This window comes from Oryzias latipes, chromosome 21, assembly GCF_002234675.1.
Source record: "Oryzias latipes chromosome 21, ASM223467v1".
NCBI classification, from domain to species: Eukaryota; Metazoa; Chordata; class Actinopteri; order Beloniformes; family Adrianichthyidae; genus Oryzias; species Oryzias latipes.
The window spans coordinates 1007971-1025744 of record NC_019879.2 but is presented as its reverse complement, the minus strand read 5'-3'; the positions used below and the strand labels follow the sequence as shown (position 1 = coordinate 1025744).

At 42.9% G+C, this 17774-nt stretch overlaps 1 protein-coding gene across 1 annotated transcript in view; it reads right to left on the bottom strand.

Moving 5' to 3' along the window:
• LOC101159719 (titin) overlaps positions 1-17774 on the bottom strand; it is a 171803-nt gene that overhangs the window by 101366 nt on the left and 52663 nt on the right. The window contains exons 56-88 of the mRNA XM_023950735.1: positions 17149-17271; positions 16776-17058; positions 16485-16668; positions 16001-16081; positions 15658-15925; positions 15116-15325; positions 14898-14975; positions 14786-14812; positions 14560-14616; positions 14434-14478; positions 13460-13528; positions 13065-13115; positions 12843-12899; positions 12063-12212; positions 11638-11715; positions 11442-11504; positions 10406-11281; positions 9079-9168; positions 8778-8870; positions 8537-8608; positions 8302-8376; positions 8051-8134; positions 7821-7856; positions 5569-7638; positions 5091-5141; positions 3623-4018; positions 3174-3452; positions 2720-2989; positions 2502-2641; positions 2255-2381; positions 1824-2090; positions 1441-1707; positions 879-1142 (exon numbers count right to left, since the gene is read on the bottom strand). Of these exons, the coding sequence (XP_023806503.1) occupies positions 879-1142; positions 1441-1707; positions 1824-2090; positions 2255-2381; positions 2502-2641; positions 2720-2989; positions 3174-3452; positions 3623-4018; positions 5091-5141; positions 5569-7638; positions 7821-7856; positions 8051-8134; positions 8302-8376; positions 8537-8608; positions 8778-8870; positions 9079-9168; positions 10406-11281; positions 11442-11504; positions 11638-11715; positions 12063-12212; positions 12843-12899; positions 13065-13115; positions 13460-13528; positions 14434-14478; positions 14560-14616; positions 14786-14812; positions 14898-14975; positions 15116-15325; positions 15658-15925; positions 16001-16081; positions 16485-16668; positions 16776-17058; positions 17149-17271 (7281 nt within the window). The remainder of the gene's footprint in view (positions 1-878; positions 1143-1440; positions 1708-1823; positions 2091-2254; positions 2382-2501; positions 2642-2719; positions 2990-3173; positions 3453-3622; positions 4019-5090; positions 5142-5568; positions 7639-7820; positions 7857-8050; positions 8135-8301; positions 8377-8536; positions 8609-8777; positions 8871-9078; positions 9169-10405; positions 11282-11441; positions 11505-11637; positions 11716-12062; positions 12213-12842; positions 12900-13064; positions 13116-13459; positions 13529-14433; positions 14479-14559; positions 14617-14785; positions 14813-14897; positions 14976-15115; positions 15326-15657; positions 15926-16000; positions 16082-16484; positions 16669-16775; positions 17059-17148; positions 17272-17774) is intronic.

Here is a 17774-nt window from a genome sequence, read left to right as displayed (position 1 = left end):
ATGACCACCATCAGTGTCTGGGCTCTATGCTCTGTTTATCTGAAGTTCTTCAACTGAGACAAGCTCATCTGTTCGTGTTCTAATCCCAAACCTACTTTAATTGTTGGAATGCATTTAATACATTTAATATCTTATTAATGAAAGAACTCCTGCTTTTATTTGTCTAGGATCTGTTCTTCTTGAGAAGGATTCACCCTGAGCAGAACGAAATGGCTCATGTTCTACTGATCTTCCACAAGCAGCACTTTGCTTTACTTGAATTAAGTCATTAGATCTAGTATAGCAATATCATTAAAGAATGGAGTTGTGGGAAAAGATGTGACTGCTGAGAGCATTTGAATGTTCAAGAGTCGGTGTTAGACCTATAGGTTGATCACCATCACATTGCAGAGATCTGCAAAAGCAGAAACTTGCAGAGCAGAACACCATCTGCTGAGCTTCTCTGTTCAATCCCACACAAAGCCAACATGAGGTTTCTCCTCAGCCTTTTTTCAGGGCTGAAAACAGTGTGGTGAACTGACAGGACAGAGATGACAGACCGTCCTGCACTCGTCTCTGCCAGCAGTGGACAGATGACGTGAAGACTTGTCTTTTTCAAACACGGGGACAATAAGAGGGACTTTAAATGATAAAGTCTCACACCTCCGTGTCTTCCATTTGTTCTCTGCTGTGACTGGAGCTGGATTCCCAGAACTGTCAGAACCCAAACTTGGGAACCATTTGGTGGTTTAATCCTGAGTTATTTGTTTTAACTCATTTAATTTTGGACTCCATTCAGTTATTCATTTTTCTTTGATCATTTTGAGAGAGAAGCTTACACCTTACATGCAGTCCTGGGTATAGAGCAGGCTCATTAGCTGCTATTTCATCGTGTTTACCTTCCACGGTGATGTTGGCTGACGTCTTGTCCGTGCCACAGTCACATTCATAACAGCCTTGGTTGCTCTGCGACACTTTCTTCAGAACCAGAGACCTGCTGGTGCCCTCTGACCTTATGGCCACCGTCTTGGAGGCAATCAGTTCCTTTTTGTCGTGGTACCACATGACGGGGACGTCTTTGCTGAGTTCGCACTGCAATGTCAGTTCTTCCTTTTCGGTGGCAGTGTAATCCTGCAGCTTCACCACAAAGACAGCGTCGCCCTCTGGAGCAGGACAACATTCAGGAGTCAGTCATTTTCAGGAATCCTCCATCCAGCTTCTCTCACTGTTGGGTTTTACTCTAAAGCACCGTTTCTCAGAACTCGAGCACAAATCAGACCTTTTTGTAAGTCTAAGTTTTTATAGCATTTTGAGCTAATTTCTATTCATCTTTGCAAAAGTACAATTCAAATTTAAAAAAACAAGCTTTAAAATAAAAACATTTTCCAAAAGTAACAACCAATAAACATGCAACTCTTAAAAGAAAGAGTGGGAGAAAGACGATGGGAACAGCAGTGTTACCTATGACGGTCAGTTTGGCTGTGGAGTAAAATCCTTTGGCCTCTGCCTTTATCTGGCAGGTGTCATCTAGAGACAATGACCTCATTTCTAGAGTGTGCCTCCTTCCTTCCGTATAGGTGAGAACCGTTCGACTCACATGGAGTTTGACCTCGTTTCGGTACCAAACGACCGGCACGTTCTCATGACTCAGCTCCAGATCAAAGCGAACAGTGTTACCTTCCTTCACCGTTTGGTCCTGAAGTGACTGAACGAAACTGAGCCTCATGCCTGGAATACAGCAATCAGTGCACACAACAGTTCATTGCCGAGACCAACTTTAAAGCCAAAAGGCAGACAGGTGCAGAGAGAGCAGAAGCCTGGGGGGGGTTCTGTTTGCCACTTACCTTCCACCCTCAGCTGGGCTGTGGATCTTTGCCCCAAAACCTCTATTGTGTACTCAGCTTCATCTTCAAATGCACAGCTGTTGATGACCAGCATGTGTTTCTGTCCATCATCTATTATTTCATACTTAGGACTTGGGGTGACAACCTCTACCCCCTTGAACCACATGACCTTTGGAACCTCCTTGGTGACTGTGCATTCAAACTTAGCCTGTTTCTTCTCAGGCACAGAAACGTCCTTCAACACCTCAACAAAGCCCATTTCGATTTCTGTTAGGTGCGAATAATTGGTTAATCATTTTCCTACGCATATGCTAATGGGAGTGTCCACTTAAAAAACAGGAATCGTGCAGCAATCGCCAAGACAAGCAAAGGCAGGGTCTCGCACCAGAAGCAGGCAAACTGGGCGCAGCTTTCTGGTGACATCTTCCTACCTTTGACGGTGAGCATGGCACTGGTGACAGCATTCAGAGCTTGATACGACACTTCCCCGGCCTGGTCCAGCTGCACGTTCTTTAGGGTGAGGAAACGTTTTCTTTCCTGAGCTTTGATGTCACACGTCTGCAGAACAAAGTCCAAATAAAGATTTGTCTTACTTGGGCTTCCTGTTGCTATTTGTCTTTTTTACACATAAAAGGCGTTTTTGACTCAAATTTTACGGTGAATATTCAAAAATCTTACTGGAGATCTTGTCAGAACTTGGCCTCTCAGTTTCCATTCCCCAACAACATCCTCCTCAGATATTTCAGTTTCAAACTTGGCCTCTTCCTTCTCAACAACCTCCACACTGGAAAGCGGTTTCAGGATCTCAGCCTCACGTTCTGAAAGAGCAGAATGAGTCAAAAATTCAGAGAAAAATACTTCTTGGTGGTACTAACTTGATTATTTATGAGCCCTACCTCCAAGCGTGAGTTTGGCGGTGTATTTACGATCTTCAACCTCTATGGTGTAGTCTGCTACATCATCAGGCTGGCAGTTATTGATAGTGAGAGCCACATCTTTTCCGTCTTTTTTGATCTCTACTTTGTCAGAAGGAGTGAGCTCGTTTTCTCCTTTAAACCATTTCCAGTTGGGAGTGTCTTTGAACAGCTCACATTTGAACGTGGCTTTAGCCTTTGGCTTCACATGCTGATCCCTCAGAGGCTTCACAAGCCAGTCTTTGATGATCTCTGCAGGGGGGAACACTCAGGTTAAAGACTTGTATATGCATGGCAGAAGAACACCCATCTATGTCTGAGAGGTTCAATCAAAACAAACTGAAGGGTGCTTCTATGTCGATGGTTTCCTGGTGAAATGAAGGCCGGTCTTTCTGAGGGACTGAGTTACTGATAGACTGTGTTTTTGACTGCTTACCAATTACTTTCACATCGGTTGTTGTCTTGACATCTTCCTGGCCGTCCACCTCGCAGGTATATTTCCCAGCATCCTCCTCTGTGGAGTTCTGGATTGTCACAGCGTGCTGCATGCCAATTATGTTAATGGCCACTTTTCCAGCCTTTTTCTTAAGGAGTTCACCGTTACGCTTCCAGATGACATCTCTCTCTTTGTTCAGCTCGCAGGTCAGGTACATTGGCTGACCCTTCATGCATGACGTCTCTGGTTCCAGTTCTTTTACCCATTTCACTGGCAGCTCTATGCAAATAGACACACTCTGTTAGGACAATAGCATTTGCAGCACAAAACAAGTGAATAGTAATTACTGATTCCTTACGGTGACATGGTTCACCTAAGTTTTATACGTTTAAGACATCCAACTTGTGTCGTTTGTAAAAACTTCAAGTTAGACAAAAGTTGTGGTTTACCTTCAACTATTAGCTTGGCAGTGCACGATATCTCTTTGCCAGCATTCTTGGCCACACAGGTATATTCACCAGTGTCCGAAAGCTGGACATCAATGATGTTCAACTTGCGATCTTTGCCGTCAGATGTAAATTTGTGCTTGGGACTTTCACGCAAGTTGGTGCCATCTTTCATCCAGGAAGTGATGGCGGTGGAAGGAGACACCTCACACTCAAACACAGCAGAAGAGCCTATAGACTCAGCCTCCTGCAACACGATGTCTTTAAGCTTCTTGGTGAACTTCAGAGGCACAGGTTTCAATGCAAACTTAATTGGCTCCTCTGGCGGTGAAGGGCCTTTTCCACCCGGCCTTTGGCCCCGTCCCCTGCCACCATCTCCAGGAGATGGAGTTTGCCTCGCTGCAACATCAGACAAAGATAACTCGTACAACTGGTAGTCGAGTGAGAAAAGAAACTGGAATGACACACATCTGTTTCACATATAAAGTAACCCATTTTGGGGGTCAGAAGATAACAGTGCATTGGAACGAGTCAATGTTCAGAATTCTGCCCAATGACTCGTTATAAGTAGAATTTAGTAAAGATTTAAAAACAACAAGAATAACACCACCAACACAAACATTAATAACAAACCCCACAGACCAGATTAAGATGGCAAGATATGCCTGCTGCCAATAAACAAGCGATGTCATTTAACAGCCCAAGCGTCTGGAATCGATGCCCTCTGCAAAGGCTAAGGCATACCTTAACCACTGTACCACAGCTTTAAATGGGATGCTTATCAAGCTATGGAAATGTTGGGTCAACATGTGCTTGAATTAGCAGTTTTCAGTGTTACAACAGAAATCTGGCCTGAGCCTTGTTGGGCTCTAGCAAGAAAGGCGCGTTCATGATAGGTACATTCTTTGCTGTGACAGGTGTCCATCCTCAATGAAACAAAAGATTTCATGCATTTTCTGTGTTAACTCAATCTTCCCTCTGAACAGTCACTTCTAATGTGATATCAGGACTACAGCCTACTGGATGTGCATGTTTCTAATCTTTAGCAGGAAGCTGAATATTTTAAGCCTAGAGACTGGGAACAGACACACAAACTCCAAAAATAAAGAACTCAACTGGGACTTGAACCAACAACCCCCCGCTGTAAAGGAAGCAGATTTTACCACCATATTGCCTCAGCCCCGCTTTAAAGAACAACATGTTTGACATTCACATTCAGTCTTCATGCTTACAGAGAATTCACAGACATGTACATACCTGACAGATTTAGTCGCTCGGTCAAAATGAAACGTACAAACTGACGGAAGTTAGATGACTAAAGGTTCCAACAGCAGAAAGCGTTTGTGTAAAGCAGCATAAGTTTGTGTTGGAAAGCAGGCCAACAACACGCATGCAAATCAAGAACAGACCGGTTTAAGATGTTTCAAGTGTCACTTTACACAGATTCTGTCTTATGTTAGTGAATCCTCACCGCCAAATCCTCTGCCTCTGCCTTTTGGCGGCTCTTCTGAAGGCTTTCCCTCTGGATAAGAGACAACAGAAGGACTTTTAAGGTTGTGGTACAGCTCTGTGGGCAAAGACGGGTTCTGCCAGCAGAAGAACTTTGGTCAAGAGACACCTTATTCCACAAATACAAGAGATACACCATGTTTAACCATATTAACAACAAGGATGAAGATGATGGTGAAGATGAAGATGATGAAGATGATGATAATGATGCAATACAAGGGTCGACAATGATTCAACAACCAGGTAGACTGATGACAATGACAGAATGATTCAAGACTTGAAAACAACCAAATGGGTGACAAACATACATATGAGCCCAAAAGAAACAAGATGATCCAAGGATTACAAACTGGTGAGACAGGGATTAGATGGGTCGTCTGAGATGGGATGAGCAGACTCCAAAGGCAAAAGGTTCCAGATTCAGCATATCCCGAGCTCACCTCTTTTTGGACCAGGCATGCCGGGGGTTTGGATGACCCCATCCTCACTTTCCCCTTCCCAATCCTCTGAGGGAACCAGGTCCCAGCCCCACACCTCTTCTTCCTCACACTCTTGCTCCTCACCCTTTAGCTTGTCCACTTCCTCCTCTGGCTGAGTCAACACTCGGCTTATCTCCACTGCTTTTGGGGAAACCTCTGTGGCCACAGAGATCTTCTGGAGACCTGGAGCTTCCTCTCCTTGGAACTTCATAGAAACATTGCCGAGTGAAGCAGACTTGGGTGAAGCAGACTTGGGTGAAGCAGATTTAGGTGAAGCAGACTTGGGTGAAGCAGATTTAGGTGAAGCAGACTTGGGTGAAGCAGACTTGGGTGAAGCAGACTTGGGTGAAGCAGATTTAGGTGAAGCAGACTTGGGTGAAGCAGACTTGGAAAGCCCTTCAACACGTTTTGGCTCCACCCTCTCATCAGTGGGGACATGATCCAAGTCTTTTGGCTGATACTTATTAAAAGTAGAAGATTTGAGTTTCTCTTGCTCAACATTTTCCAGCTTCTCAAAAGTATTAGTCTCTGATTTTTGGAAATCTCCATTTGAGTCTTTTTCTGTGGTCGTGTCTTTCTGTCTTGAAGGACGGGCTGTAGGGTCTGGAACCTTAGTGCCTACTGTTCTCAGAGATGTGTCTTCCTCTTTTTGACACTCTGCTGTCTTTTGGACATCTCGAGGCTCCTGCAGGGGTGCAGCATCTTCAGCTCTTGGTAAGTGATCTGGTACATCTGTTCCACTGGTTTTATGGTTCTTCTCAGACACTTTTTCTGTTTCTGTGACCGTAGTAAAAGGCTTCACTACAACCTGCTCTCCTAGCTTTTCAGTCATGAAAACAACATTGTGCTCTTCGTGAAGAAGCTCCAGGTTAGCTGCTTTAGTTTCTTCCCCCGTAAGTGTCTGATCAAGGCTTTTCTTTGGCTGTAGAACTAACTGGGACTTGTCGACATCCTTAGATGTGTCTAGACTGGTTCCAAGTGCATCAGAACTGTTGGTGTTTTCAATTGCAGTGGGGGGTTGATCTAAGCATGGCGAAAGACCAGTTTTAAAAGAACTATGCTTGTATTCAGTCTTTGCTTGAACCACTTGCTTTGACTCTTTTAATGTCTTTTTTTCTACTTTATGAGAGTTCTCAAAAGGTTTCAGCCTCACTGCTTCTTGTTCTTCGTTCTTCTTTGGCAATGCCTTTACCATCTTTTTGGTGACACTTGTCTTCATTTCTCTCTCCTGCTGAACTTCAGAGCTGCTGGTCTGTATGAGTTTCTCACCGACTGTAAACTGCTGACTGAGTTCAGATGAGCCCTCGGTTGAGGTGGTGACTCTTGAAGTTGTTTCAATCATTATTCTCTCATGGTCCTCTCTATCATGGAGCTCTGAAACAACCAGTTTGGCTTCAGCTTCCTCTGTCACTGTAGCTTCTTGACCCAAAACCTTTTTTCGGAGATTTGGGGCTTTTGTCTGTACCTGTTGCAGTTGAACCGCTTGATGTTTATCTTTCTCTGCTTTTCCTGATTTTTGTAATGTTTTAGGTTTTACAGACTCTTTTTGTTGATCAGCAGCTGGACGTAAGGTTAATTTCTGCATGCTTACACTGGGAACCTCTGCCTCTTTCTCCTGCCTTTGTTTAAGGGTTCCTGTCAATCCTTCTTCTCTTTCATGTGAAACTTTAAGCATGTCTGTGCCCATAAGTTGGCTCAGTTGCCTTGTCTCTGGTTCTGCAGTGAAGACTCGTTCTGGTCTGTCAAATGTCATTATCACTCGATCTTCTCGTTCGTGAAGTCCATGAGCTGTTAATTCTCGGTCAGTAGTTCTCGTCACTTCTGCTCCGTGGGTTATTACGTGTTTCTCGAGCTCTGTAGGTTTTACAGGAACCTTCTTTAACTGAACAACTTCTAGTTGTGGTTGCTTCTCTTTGGGTAATGTGGTAAACTTGCTTTTCATCTTTGGTGACATTGGCATGTCTTCCTCCAAAACAGGGATCTTGTCCGTTTGCTTAAGAGCTGACGGTGTTTTTGAGAGATTAATTACACCTTTAACCATTCAAGAACAAACATGGAAGACATTTGACCTTTTTATGCTCACAACATAAAGATCAACACCAAAAACCACACAAAAACATTAAGCTTATGGAATTTAAATACAGATCCTAAGAATTGTCTTTTATATAAATGATATTTTAATAGAAATATCAACTGTCTAAAATGTAATATACCTTTAGTAGGTCCAGGAGCTGAAACTGGTTCCTTATCTGCAAAATTTAAAAAAGGATGACTGTAAGCACATGTATGAAAGGAAAAGCCTCTGTTAAAGCCAAAGGAGGGTCACTATTAGAGGAAGAGGCATGTGAGCATCTCAGACTGAAGATGTCCCAGGTAGGTTTAAGAAAAGAAGACAAAAGTAAAAAGAAAACAACAAATATGAAGATGAAACACAGGGAATTACCTTCAGGTGAAGAGATTTTCTCTGAGACAAGAGAAGCTTCAGCCTTAACGGCCTCTTCAGAGGGTTTCTTCTCCAAAGGTGCAACTTCAGATAAAAGAACACCAATGGATTACAGTCACAGATAAAGATCTGCTCAACAAACAGTTAAACAAAGCTGACGATGAACTGTAAGCTGCTGTTGTTGTAAACCAACCGACATCAGCAACATAAGACAAACAGAGAAGACACTTTTCACAAACACAAGAAACTACCTGCTGGAGAAGCAATATGTTCTGCTGGTGCCTTTTTTGTTGGGCGAGATGGTTTCTTCTCATCTGGAGAAGTCACTTAGAAGCACAAGATATAAAGGTAACGACCAATTAGACGATGCAAAGGTAAGCAACAGCACATCAAACAAAAAGCCGCCTCCTAAAAAACAGTGTATGGTTTTTATGGTTTCTTCAGAAGCCTAACAACACAACAGCAAAGTCCACTAAAAAAAACTACCTGGAAGAGGAGAAACTTTTTCTGCAGGAATTGCAGGGAACAAGGGCTTCTGCCCCGAGGGTTTGCTCTCCTCTGGAGAAAAGTATTAGAAAGATGATGCAAAGATCAAAAGAGTAGACACATGTAAAACAAGACTGAAAACAAAAAAGAAAAGAGTTTGCAAATTACAGCCCAACCAGAGCAACATCTGAACATCACCCACCCAAGAAAAAGAGATTTACAAAACAAGAAAAGACTCTACCTTCAGGAGGGGAAACCATTTGAGTAGCAGTGGGAGAAAGAGGGCTTGAGGATTTCGGAAGTGAAGCAGTTGGCTTCTTCTCTGGGAGAGATACTTTTTGATTGTAAGATGTCCGAGTCATGACAAAGAAACCAAGAAGTTGTTTTAAATATAACGACACACACTTCAGACAAACACACTGACAAACAATTCAGAAATGACCAAAATCTGAAGACAAGGTATGTCATATAGCCTAAATGAATGGAAGCAAAAGCAAGAACCTTTAATAAGATTTGAGGGTACAAACTAAAAAATGTGTTACCTCCAGGAGCTGCAGCTTTCTCTGCACTAGGAGGTGGAGGAGGTGATGGCTTTGCTTCGGGTTCAGGCTTCTTCTCCTCTGAGGGAGGAACTTTGCAAACAAAAGATGCTAACGTCATGACTAGGTCAACCATGTTGGTAGGTTAGAGCGGTAAAAAAAGACGATTTGCACATGAGAGTCTCTAAACTACACCAAGAAGAAAATCCAGGAAGAAAAGAGTCACAAAGACAAAAACTCTGAAACAGACATGTAAGAGTTGGAACATTGGAAAAGCGGTTCTGTATCTCCATGAGCAAAGCTGGCTATCTGCTCATGTAATAAAGCTTGGTCTGCAGCCTGCTGGTCCATTTAAGGTAGCAAGTTTTAAAATTCTAAGAGATAAAAACCAAACCCATCCCTCCAGAACCCTGATGACTGTGATTTCCATTGGGTCATTCAAACCAACTCTGCAGCTCACCGTTTAAAGACCCACTCCAATTAAAAACATATTTTTGGTGTTTTCAACATGTTCTTGTGACATAAATAAAGAAAATTACACTTAAAACTGCATTTCTGATTATTTTTACATGAATGTCTCTGTTTTCCTGGACTGAGATGGAATCTGGATCAGAACTGTATGGATGGATATCTACAATGTTGGTCCCCATTTTTGCTGTTCTGCTAAAGTCAGGTTGGGGTCGTAAGGGGCTGTAAGCTAGCGGGAGACAGTTTAAACAAAGGGATGATGGGACATAGGGGCAGGCTTACTCCGCGTCAATAGTCCCGCCTACAACTCAGAGGTAAATTTCTGACAAACTCCTGCTGCTTTGCAGAAATTATGTCCTAGAAAATGACAGTTTTTTGATTTTGTCTAAAAACTGCATCATCATCATTAACGACCCACAGGAAACACTTTGAAAATATATCAAAAGATAATGGGAGTGGGCCTTTAAAGCGTTATATAAGCTTCACTAACTCTTGCTTGTCATCTGTTAAACAAGAACTCTATCTAAAAAATACTTCTCAAATGGAAAACCTTAACATTTCTGATGGTCATTTTCCATAAAAAGTGGATGTTTTGTGTTTTCGTCTTTTTCCGAATTTTGTCCTCCAGCAATGAAGTGTCTTTGGATTTGGATTCGACAAAGGGGCAGGAGGAAAGATGCAGAGGCATTACAAGGGATTGGGATTTTTTGTTAGCAAGATAAGACACCACTGAATGTCATGCAAACAAAACATTTAAAGAATGACCTAAAGTCACCCAGGAACGAGTTGTAACTGTTTCATCAACTTGTACTATTAAGAAGATCCAAAAGACACATCATGATTGTCTTGTAGTCATATCTACCTTGTTGCTGAGCTTTTTCAGCCTGAAGAATTTGCTTCAGGCTTTCAGAATCTTGTGTTGGTGATGCTTTGGGACAGGAATGTTTTTCCCCTGTTATCAGGTCTGGAGCTGCAGCCACTTTCTGGATTTCTAGCGGTAGGCCTTTTGCCTCTGGAGCCGCCTTTGGTTCCTCCTTAACCACTTCTGCTGCCATAGGATGATGTCTTAATGTTTCTGGAGATTTATCGCTGACCTCAGTCACAGAATCTGTAATATTTGTAGACTTTGTTTGCGCTCCTGTTTCTGAAATGACCTTTATAGGCATTTCTGCAGGAGTCAGAGATGTTTCCAAAACAGGTGTTGGCACTTTTGCAACAATCTTTGGTGCTGTTTGCTGCTTTTTTGGCATCTCCAGAACGTTTGTTGGTTTCTCTGGCAGTTCCTTTGGGGTTTCTGTAGTCAGCTTTAATTCTTGTAGAACCACATTTGATGAATCTGGAACCATCTTTAGTGTTTCTGGAAGACTTTTTGGTTTTGGTAGACTTGGTTCTTGAGGCATCTTTGATTTTTTTGGAAGCTTCTTTGTTGTTTCCAGAACAATTTCTGATGTTTCTAGAAGATTTGTTTGTGTTTTTGAAGACTCTGTTACCACTTCCAAAACATTATTTTGTTCTTCTAGGACTTTCCTTCTCTCCTTTGGCACTTCTTTTACATCCGTGACCTTCAGTGGCTCATCATCAACCCATCTAGTTTCTGGAAGATGCCTGTTGAGTTTTTCTGGAACCATTGATTCTTCTGGTTCTCCTTTAATGGGAGGGCTGGGAGTGTCTGGCACATCACGTCTATACAGCACAGGCAGTTTTCCAAGAGGCTCAGGTATTTTTGGTATGGAGATACCTTGGTAGAAGAGTTATATGAAAAAGAGGTCAAGTCACACCCTAGCGGGTGCTAAGATTTTGAAGATATTTCAACTTTACACATTTCAGCTTCAAGAGGAAACTGACAAAACAAACAATCATGATTAAAATTAAAATGTATCCGGTAACCTTCGCGATACCTTCAAGAGAAGTAGCTTCTGTCTTAAGTGGAGGTACTTCAAGCGCAGATGGCAGAAGAGCAGCTTCATTGTGCGTTTGTATTTTTGGTCCACAAACAACAGCAAACAAACAAGTAGTACAAGATTACACTCTTAACGAGTGACTTCAAAGTTTGAAGAAGGACAAGTTTTGTAAAGCAAGCCTGTAGACTAATACCTTGAGCTGGTACAAAGCGTGGGCCCAGGGGAGCTGCAGCTGGCCCAGCAACACGCTCTCCAGGTTTTGGAGCTTCTGCTGTTCATGGCACATGTAAACACAATGAGACACGTGCATGTAGCCGTGGATGTTTCTACCACTGTGACTTCACCATTACAGGTCACTCTATCGAGTGCACAAAACAAAGACAATGAAACACAGGCAAAAACAAAATCCCTCCAAACTCTCCTAGATCCTGTTATTTCATGACTTCATGAGATGTCTTCATTCTTCGGAGGAGTAACCCTCATGATGGACTTGTTATTTTCAAAAATGAACCTCAAGAGGTTACTGCTAATAGTTGTGGTGACACAAAACCAAACAGTGAGGACACAACAATCATTTTCCAGCTTAGTGGCTGTGAGACAAAGATGTTCAAACATTACCTTGTGGTGTTTGTTTGACTGTTGCTGGTACTTGGCTTTCAGGCACTGCTTTGGCTGCTCTGGACTCAAGCTCTTTCAAAGTGAGATCTTCAGTTTTCAGTACGGTTGTTGTCTTGGCTTGTTGAGGTTCAGGAAGGCTCTTTGTAGGGGCTACAGGTGTTACAGTAATTTGGTGCAAAGAGAAAACGACTGTAAAAGCCGAAGGGCTAAAAAGAGTGAAGATAACTGAGAAAACACAGAAAGCCAACAGACTGACAGAGAAAACGTTTAACGAGAAGTGAACTGGAAGAAGCACAATCCTTCGTGTTCACGATTAAACACAAACAATGACAGCTGTTTTTTACAGAAAGCAGCCGCAACAAAAGAGAATTTAACACAACAAGGTTGTTTCAGACACTGAATTTACAGAACTGGAACCTATCTGAACAATCTGCCAAGTTTGAATTGCAAATGTACTGTCTTCCAATGTACTGGATCAACTGCAGCACACCGGATACAGTACCAGATGCTTGGTTCAGTTTAAATCAGATACTTTTTATTAGAAATGTTAAATAATTTTAGTTAAAACTTGTGAAAAAACATGTTTACAACTTATCTGAAAAAAACTAAGAAGTTTTAAGTAGAAACTAACTACTTTTTTGTTCTTTAAGTGACAAAAAGAAGAAGAGAGGTCATTTTTCTAGATGTTCTTTCTTCAGAAAATACAAGAATTGTAGCAAAGAATGACCCACAAACAAAGAGCAACAATAACCACTGGACAGCACACAAGAACATCATTACCTTGTTGTCGTGGAGGCTCTTCTTCAACCTCAGCTGGTGGCTTCTTTACTTCAGTTTCTTTAAGATATTATGATGCATTTTAGTTCTCTGATCACAGACTATACCACTTTCATTATGTAAAAAGCTTTCAGAATGGCATAAGAGCTAAAGAAAAGAACACAACAACAGGAGATCGAATACAGAAATAAGATTTTCAAGAAGGGAAAGGGATTAAGCAGATACCTTTGGATGGAGCTAGGACCATCTCCTCTGGTACCCTGTAAGCTTCTGCAACTTGAAAGATCAAGAAATCTCATATTAAACCCAGCTCAAGTGTGTGCTCTACATTCTGCTGACAGAAACGTCCAGTCAGGGTTAATATGAGCAGAAGAAAGACGTGAAGAAGAATCAGAAAACATACAAGACATTGATGAAACGTGTAAGAGAGCAAAAACCTCCAAGAAAGAGCAATCACTAAACCACTACGACTGCAACTACGCCTAGAGGCGAAGAGAGGCCTTTAAAAGCAGCACAAGGGGACAGCTCACAGTTATTGTTAGTAAGTCTGCAGGTCTATTTAGCCATAAGCTTTAGGAACAGCCAGGAGCCTGTCAGCCTGCTTTCTAAAGCTGGTATACCTGCAGAGTCTTCTGTTCTGACCCCAAATTGAGTCCTCTCAATAGTTTCCTCCACAACCTTTTTGGTCTCTGGTGAAGGAAAAAGAAGATGACAGACATGAGAGGCTGCTGCCAGAAAACTCTCATTCATCGACACCGAGGGCTGAATCCAGTTAGAAGACATGAACCTACAAAAGGACAGAAAAGACAAAAACAGTTCCAACAACATGACAAGTGAGGTGACCCGAGTGGACAGTTATTCTGTGGAAGTCCAAGGAAGATGAGAGCTGACCTGAAACTGTTAAACTACAAAAGTCAGCGGTTACAGGACAGTAGTGCAGGGGGTGGGCGTGGGGGGGGGGGGGGGCAGGATGTCATATTAAACCTCCTAACTCATGTTAAAAAGATAAAATGAGATTCTACATTTTAAACTTGGACTCTGACTACAAACAAATACAAAAACAAGACAAAGTCAACGTGACTTTTAAAGATCACTAATAAGACGTCCGGCACTTGAATCTCAGTGATCTTTACTCTTTTATTTCATTCCAACTTATGTCAAACAAAATTTGACATTAACATTTTGAAACAGTTATCAATATGATATCTATTTTAGCCAAAAAGGTATTCATGTATGTTTTGGTAATATTGTCAAAAACTATGCAAACCAAAGACCAATGCTCCCTTAGATCAATGTCAGTAAATACAATGATTCATTAATTCACTGAATTTGAAAGTTCTTCGAAAGTCTTGGGCAGAAAACTGTTCTCGCTTGGCTAGAGTCCAGCTCGGTTTGCAGGTTAAAGAAGTGGAAGCCCGTGACTGAATTAATCAGTTATGAGAACTAAACAAGCACATGGATGAAAGTTAAAAAATGAAAGATTGATGATGAGGATGATGATGATGATGATGATGGTTAAACGCCACAGAGGAGTGAAAAGCTTCCTGTTCATGGAGGAGAAGCACAAAAACCAAACCAAGGCCCACGTTTGTACCTGAGAATTCACGTCTTTCTTTGCAGTGATAAAACTCTGCTGAGTCTTCAGGTAAAGACAAAAAGGGGAGTCAGGAGAGGTCGGTAAGGTCACAGACGCAGATGATTCAGCCGCTCCTAGACTTACCTCCACTGATTGCCATTGATGCCACATCTGGGACATACAGTAACTCATCGGCAGCATCTATGGATTTGTCCACAAATACTAAAATAAATATTAACCAAATCTCTGTGACTAAAACCCTAAAGGCTCTGTCATGAGTCATGAAAGAGCCAGAGTCCTGACTGTGGGGTTTTATTCAACCGCTACCACTAACTGTGTTGGAATGATGACATTTAATCGACATACTCACTTTGAGGGACCCTTTCCAAGCCCACCTCTGTAAAGGGACAGGGTGCACATGTGTCAATAGAACGGTGGATCAGGTCAGCGTAATGCAGCTGCTGTCTAAGACAAGTACACACCTCTGCCTGACAGGTAAAGCTCAGCAGTGCTGCGAGCTTCTCCCAAAGGCTCCAGGCGAGCGATCACAGAGTAAACGCCTGAGAGGTGAACACATCACACAGCATAAGTGCTTCTGGTGTCGCTGCTGCTGTTTCCCAGCCTTGTTTTCATTTGAAAGAGGTTAGGGGGAACAAGCAGAAGGGGTCCGTGACACAAATGTTCTTTGGATCAAACGAACCTTCGTCCTGCGCAGTGACATTGCGGATGGTCATAAAGTGCCGGCGACCCTCTGTCCTGAAGCTGTATTTGGGGTTTTCTGTAAGCTCCCACGAGTCTCTGTACCAAGTGACGGTGGCGTTGTCAAAGGACAGCTCACATTCGAAGGTGGCGGAATGGCTTTCGTTGACCTCGATGTTTTGGATGCGTTTTGTAAACTGAATTTGGTTGGCTAAAATCAGACACCCAGAGAAAGACTTTACAGTTTTGCACAGGTGTCGGCCTCTAAGCTATGAGCCGATCTGATCTGCTTTTATGACTGAATCTGGGGGTCATTTACATTTTTTGTTCATTTTGAAGACACTTGGAAGAAAAACAGAATTTGACAGAACACAGAAAAAGCTGCAGGTGGACCCACAGGCTTAAAGAGGCATGTTAGTTGGGAATTCTGGACCTCACCTGTCTTGTTTTGAGCTTCTGGTGTTGGAATTCAAGAGTCTGACACAAGAAAGCATTAAGGATACACAGCACTGAGGCTGCCACCTTCACAGCTTGAACTCTTACCTGTAACAGTGAGCTTGGCGTTGGAGATGTGCGGTCCACACACCACACGGTAGTTGCCCTGATCTGTGGCCCGGCAGTTCCTGATCTTCAGGTAGTGGTTGTCACCCACCCTGCCAATGTCATACTTCTCACTGGCATCCAGCTTTTGTGTACCTTTGTACCACGTCAGACTGATCTCTGGGTAATTAATCCTGATTTGACACTCAAAGGTGGCGCACTGGTTCTCTGGAATGGTCTGGTCGGCGATGTTCTTCACCACAGTAACAGGCTGAGGAAACATGCACGTCATTGTTTCAGTGCTTTTCGTCTTTGACTGCTCTGAGAAACAAAGGCTGATCTTCACCTCGGTGCTGACGCCACCCTCAAGCTGTGGGATGAGCCGGACAATGTCCCCCTCCTCCACCTGACCTCCGTGTTCAACCTCCTGCAGCGGGACACATTCTGTTAGAACCACGCAAACGAACTGCGTCCTCTCAGAAACCTCCGCTGTCAGAGCGACTGGACATTAGCTTTGTGTGTGAGTGCAGATATTGTTTTGCTAGCAATCTGATATAGAAGAGCAAAAGAGACTGAGCCCAAAGTGTTCTGCCCTTTGCTCTGTGGCTCTCCTGGCTTATGAAGGACTTTATAAGGTTTTATTTGGAAAACATTTTTGTCTTCCTTGCTTCTTTTTGCTCTTACTTACATCGTTAGCGTCAGGAAACTTAACTAACAATAAAAAAAAAAATGTTGCTTCAAAATAAAGCCACACTCTCACTGGCGGCTTCCAACTAGGATTGAAAATGAGTAGGAGGTCAGAGGTCATATTGTGCCAATCCCTTTCATACCGCTTTTCCCGCCTCCATCTCCTTCTCCCTCTTGAGGAACTCCACGGCCTGCAGGATGGCGCGGTAGTCATAGATTTCATGCTCTCGCAGGATCCTCTCGTAGTCTTTGGGGTCGTGACCTCTGAGTAGATCCACAATGTTGATATCCCCCTCCTTCTTGGGACTCTTTTGCTTGGAGGGAGTCCTGACAGTGATTAAAAACACAGAGGCTGAGTCTTTGAGATCACATCTTCTTTTATCATTTTCATTTAAAGTGTTTTGGGGAAAACACAAAACAACAATTTGTCTTACTTTTTGAGTCCTTTTCTAACGTCTCCAATTTGCCCCGCCTCTTCCTTTTTTGTCACTGTCATCTCAGCACCACTCTCAATTTCTCCATGTTTGTTAGAGGCAATGCACCTATACAGACCAGAATCCGATTTGATCACTTCCCGGATCTCCAGTTTGGCATCCTGGCCCTTGTGCTCAATGGATATCCGACCACCAGGGGTGACCTGTCTCCATTTGCCCTTCATCCACTTTACACTGGGGATCGGATCCCCTCCGATTTTGGCAATGAAAGTTGCCGTTCCCTCTGGCAGAAAAAGGAAGAGACGGAGGTACAGATGAGAATGTCAACAGCCAAAGCATCTGAGCTACAAGCAGAATCTGAAACATGGCTTACTTTCAACAACAGACACGTTTGTGGGTTCCTCAATGAAGAAGAGGTTGTCGAGCCGTTTGACGGGGGCGGCTGTGGCTGGGACAGCAGCCTCACTGGGGGCAGCCTTCACTCCCTTTTCTGAAACTGTATTGCAACATGACTGTAGTTGTGCATCAGACCCAGCTCATATCATGTCATGCCTTAGTCACATGCCTAGACTGCTGAGTAAACCCGTAGAGAGAAAACGTTTTTTTTTCCATGGGAATGCCTCGGGTGTCAGATCGTAGCAAATACTTAAACAACACACTCGGGTAAGTAAGGCGTAGGTGAGATGCAGCTCCATCGTACAGATCTGGAGCCTGTTTGTGTTGTTCATAAGTGCTGCTCGTGTGTCCCTCGCTCCAGGGATGTGCTGTCAAGGGAAGCGGGTGAGAAAGTGCCTCACCTGTTATCATCCTCACCTGCCATCCTAAAATGTATACAAATAATCTGTGCTAAAAAATTGAATATAAAGAAAGATTCTGATCATTTTTACCATTTTTAAATGATAGATAGTAAAAAGTGTATACTTGTAAAGCCCTTGTCCACCTTCTTAGAAAGCCCAAAGCGCTTTATAGTCACTGTCCTATTAGCCCATAAACACACAC